Source organism: Phaethon lepturus, unplaced genomic scaffold (genome assembly GCF_000687285.1).
Source record: "Phaethon lepturus isolate BGI_N335 unplaced genomic scaffold, ASM68728v1 scaffold7469, whole genome shotgun sequence".
Lineage (NCBI taxonomy): Eukaryota > Metazoa > Chordata > Aves > Phaethontiformes > Phaethontidae > Phaethon > Phaethon lepturus.
The window spans coordinates 77783-82105 of record NW_010561164.1 but is presented as its reverse complement, the minus strand read 5'-3'; the positions used below and the strand labels follow the sequence as shown (position 1 = coordinate 82105).

Here is a 4323-nt window from a genome sequence, read left to right as displayed (position 1 = left end):
GCTCTTCATAGAGTTTGGTCCCACGAACAATGCGCAAGTTCTCCAATGGCAGGTATTCAAACTGATTCAAAGCCACCAAAACATAGCCTGTGACTTCTCGGATAGACTGAAAGACAAAAATTAAACAAACACATTAGAAATGGTCCATTTTCAATTGTTCTGAATTTCTTATACAGTGGATGCTTTAGCATGAGATGCTGGTACCAAAAAAAAAAACAAACCAAAAAACCAAAAAAACCCCACAACACCTTTGGAAAACAAATTCTGTTTCAACTTAACTGCTTTTAACCACATTTCTGAGTTTATCGGAGATACTGGTTGGAAAACTAGAAAATAAAGAGGTACACATTCCTTACAGTTTCATTAAACTTGAGCAGTAATTCACAGTAAGTATTAAAGATGCACAAAAGGATGATTTCGCACAACTCAAAGCAGAGAGCAGGTCAAAGGCCTCTGTGGGACATGAGCAGAATCCACTGGCGCAACGCCACAGTTCAGGTAAGATTGTCGGCAAGTAACTGTTTTAGAGGATATTCCAGGGTGAGACTGAAGGGACACAACATGGGGTAAGACAGACACCTATGGAAAAGCTCACTATCGAACAGGAACAGATGGTAGAACTGGCGGCACAGGTTTGGAAGAGTAAATAAAGGCAAAGCACGGATGTATTAACACCCACTTTTGCACTCCTAAATTAAATCGATCACTGACCTTTTGCAAAGATTTGACTTCCAAGTTTCACTTCGAAGTACTGGAACTATACATGCTACATATACCAGACTTTGATCAAAACTGGTACCAAAACCTTTAGCAAAATGATTGCTACACCTTTGGCGTGGCTGAAATCTTTGTTTGCTTTAGATGGAACTACTCAATAACCCTCCTGCTCATACTCAGGAATTGATTGCCTGGGTTTTCGCCTTTACAGAGAAAACACCCCAAAACCCAGTAACTAGAAACAGGTTTTCAAGGTCCAAAAGCTCAACAGAACTAAGATGTTTTTAGAAAGAAAAAAAGATTTTAAAGTATGCTCTTCTAGAAAGCAGAGTTCATTCTAAGCAATTTAAATTAATGGCCTAGAAATCTGCAAATGCCTTTGAAAACTGTCATTTCAGCACTCACATAGAGGCCCACTGTCCCCAGCAGGCCTTCTTTCACACAGGCTGAGAGACGCTCTTGCCCAGAGCTGCTCCCAGAAACAGGACCTCCTTGCTGGGAAGAGTCTCTCCAATGCAGTTTGCAAATCCCACCTAATTCCATACCTGCAACAGCCTGCAACCACTGTATATGTGTATATTTATGTGTGTATTTATATTTAATGCACAGAAATTGATGTAACTACTTGTGTGCTTAAGTGAATGCATGCACTTTTTTCTTCCCTTTGGCAAAGTCAATACCTTCAACAACACACACAAAGAAAAATTCTGCCTAGAGTAACGTGCACAGACTATACCTAACATGATGGGGACTCCAGTCAATACCATAATAAAAACAAACAGGCAAACAAGAGCAGGCATCAAATAAAATCTGCTGTGTATGTATCATTAATAAAGAAAGGCAACATGGATTTGCAGCACAAAGGACATGCTCTTGCTTTGCTGGTTCAGTGCTGTTGCCATCACTTCATATGTAAGTGTGTAAAAGCCTTTTAATCAGATTTATAAAAGCTTGTATGGTTAATAACAAGTGTTGCAGTATACATAAGGAAGGATTTATATGCCACAAACTCTAGGCACTAGCTGTCCTTCTAAGGGCACATGTCTGTACTCAGCTGAAGTTGCTGAAAAAGCTCTGAAGCTATTTCAAGACTTGCCTGGCATCTAAACAGAGAACCGTGTCATTACAGGACTTTGATGAGAACCCAGTGAGTTGAGCTAGGTTGAGAACTACGGTTCAGTAGCTCAATATTAAATGTAGAGCTGCATTACACCCTGGGACGCTGATTCCATTATAATCAGAGCCTTTCCAGCACTTTCATGATAGCTTCCTTGCTTTCAGACATTTCAGCTTAGCCAGTTTGGTCAGGAACTTGTTTTTCACTGTACGTAAAAATTTCTTTAAGCTAGCTTTTTTATAGCCTTTCTTCAGAATTTAGGAAATATTAAGATTATACTCATGGCTTCAATTTCTCCACTGATATTGCAGGGATACTGTGATTGCTCTCATTAATTTAAAGGGATGTTTAACTTGGAATTTGAATTGTCAAATATAAAAGCAGTTCCAAAACTGCATCTGACCGAGCCCTCCCTGCCAATTTTTGTCACTTACAACCACGTTTTCTATTTTTAGGGTATGTCTTATGTACTGCTGCACAGCAAGTCCACCTGAAAGGGCCCTAATTCAGCAAGGCACTGAAATTACACACATACACACTCAGCAGCAAATCTTCATTCCAAAGTTTAAAAAAAAGAGGAGAAAAGCAAAGTTTTGCTGCTGATTATTGTGAACTGCTGCCCCTATCCCAGAAGCTGGGTACTTTGTTTGGTTTATCTAACTAAAATGACAAACTATGGCAAATATTTTGACAAGAGCTAGAGGGTCCTTTCCAGTCCCATGGCTTCCATCAGTATGGCAACACTTTCTTATTTACTGGAGAAACTGCCATGTTAATCCTTGCAAACGCTTCCTAGTGCCCAGCCTCAACCTCCCCTTGTGCAGCTTTGAACCGTTCCCATGTGTCCTACCAGAACACAGCAACCTGACTGACCAATCTAGTGGTCTGTTGTATTAACATGGGGTTTTATCTTATTTTTTAATTCAAATTTGAATGAAAAATGCAATTACATGTATGGTATGTCTTCTGACTGGAACAGCTTGAAAAAACAAACTGGGAGTGCAGCAGGTAGCTCCGATTTTGGCCATTCCTGGCCAAAGCTGTCACTTTGCCACTCACTGCAAATTTTGACATGATTCTTACTGAAAATGGACACCTGCCTGCTTGGAGCTAACTCCAAGCCCTGTTGGAGTCACCGCAAAGACGTCTGTTGGCTGCTGTGCAGACTCACAAATCCCTACAGCAGACGGGATAAGCCAGACTCATCTCCTCCTCTGCAACTCATGCCAAGGTTAGGCATGATTTGAACCTCTCATCCTTTGTATACAAGGCTGAACGCTTTCACGTTCAGGTATCCTGAACTCTGGTATAAGCTCATGTATCTAATGCTCTGTCTGAGCTGCTTTTGCTTCACCATTAATCTGCGTTCCACCAAGAAGGTGAAGTGACTCACAGCGGTGGTAGTTTTGAGTGTCACCTCCTAGTTTGATTCTCCCTGCTAGGGCTTGAGGTCCTTGCAAAAATACATTTCTCCTTAGGCTGTCCCTCAGGAAAGGCAAAAAGGAGACAAGGATGCAAATAATTGCATTTGGTTCCCATAACCTACAACTGGAATGAAAAGAGGCAGTTTAATCACCAACAGACTTAAAGCTAAAAGTTTCTGATGGGGAAAACCAAGTGAACTCTGGCAACCTCCAGTCTTGCTTGCTGACCCACTGCTATTTTGCGAGACTTGCCCCCCGCCCCCACTACAGCATTAGTTTGACTAGGAATTCCTGGCCAGTGTGGTCTTGCCTTTCCTTGTCACCTTTCCAGCTCTTGAGACGTTGCCTGTTATGGGAAGAAACCATTGAGTGATACAGTGACAGGAACAGCACTCCTATAAACACATTTGGGCCCCGCAAAGTTGCGTGGGTATGGCAGTGGGAATGAGCATAAAGAGTTGAATGAGGAAAGGGCTGAAAATCACAGTCTCCCTGTCACTAAAGGACAAGGGACGCTGTTCATCGAGCCCTCTGAGCAGATGTGCGGCTGTTCGAAAGCAGATGAGGAGACACCTCGGAGGATTCAAGAGCCAAAGGTGTCTGCTCCTCTGACTGGGCCTCTTAGGCATCAGATCCCGAAATAAGAGAGGGATTGCTTCGAGCAGGAAAGGGGGGTGGGGGGAGAAAATTTCTTAATCCTTGACAAATCTAAAGCACCATGAGCTGCTTTAAAACCATGCCAAGCCAAAGGATTCAAGTCTGATATATTTACCAGAGGAAAGCTCTTCATCTACATTCACTTTTGGACAGGAGATGAGTACTTGCGCTCCCCAGCATGCCGTCCCTCAGGCCCAGTGCTGCCCCGCGCCCCAGAAGCAGGCACAGTAGTCCATAAACCAGTCTCCTACCAGCTTTTACGACTCCAACACAGCCCACATTTTGTTTTTAAACCTAAAACCACGTTACCTTTTTATGACAACGGACCCAGTGAAGGCTGTACGTCCCGCGACTCCCTGTGCCGGCAGACGCTGCCCTGCCCCGGGCGGCTGTTGTGCTCCGGGGGCC

The 4323-nt window shown here is 43.1% G+C and overlaps 1 protein-coding gene across 1 annotated transcript in view; it reads right to left on the bottom strand.

Moving 5' to 3' along the window:
- Positions 1 to 4323, bottom strand: part of LOC104626077 — a gene marked incomplete at its 3' end in the record, with an annotated part of 49566 nt that overhangs the window by 153 nt on the left and 45090 nt on the right. Inside the window, exon 4 of the mRNA XM_010293901.1 lies at positions 3 to 106. Within this exon, the coding sequence (XP_010292203.1) occupies positions 3 to 106 (104 nt within the window). The remainder of the gene's footprint in view (positions 1 to 2; positions 107 to 4323) is intronic.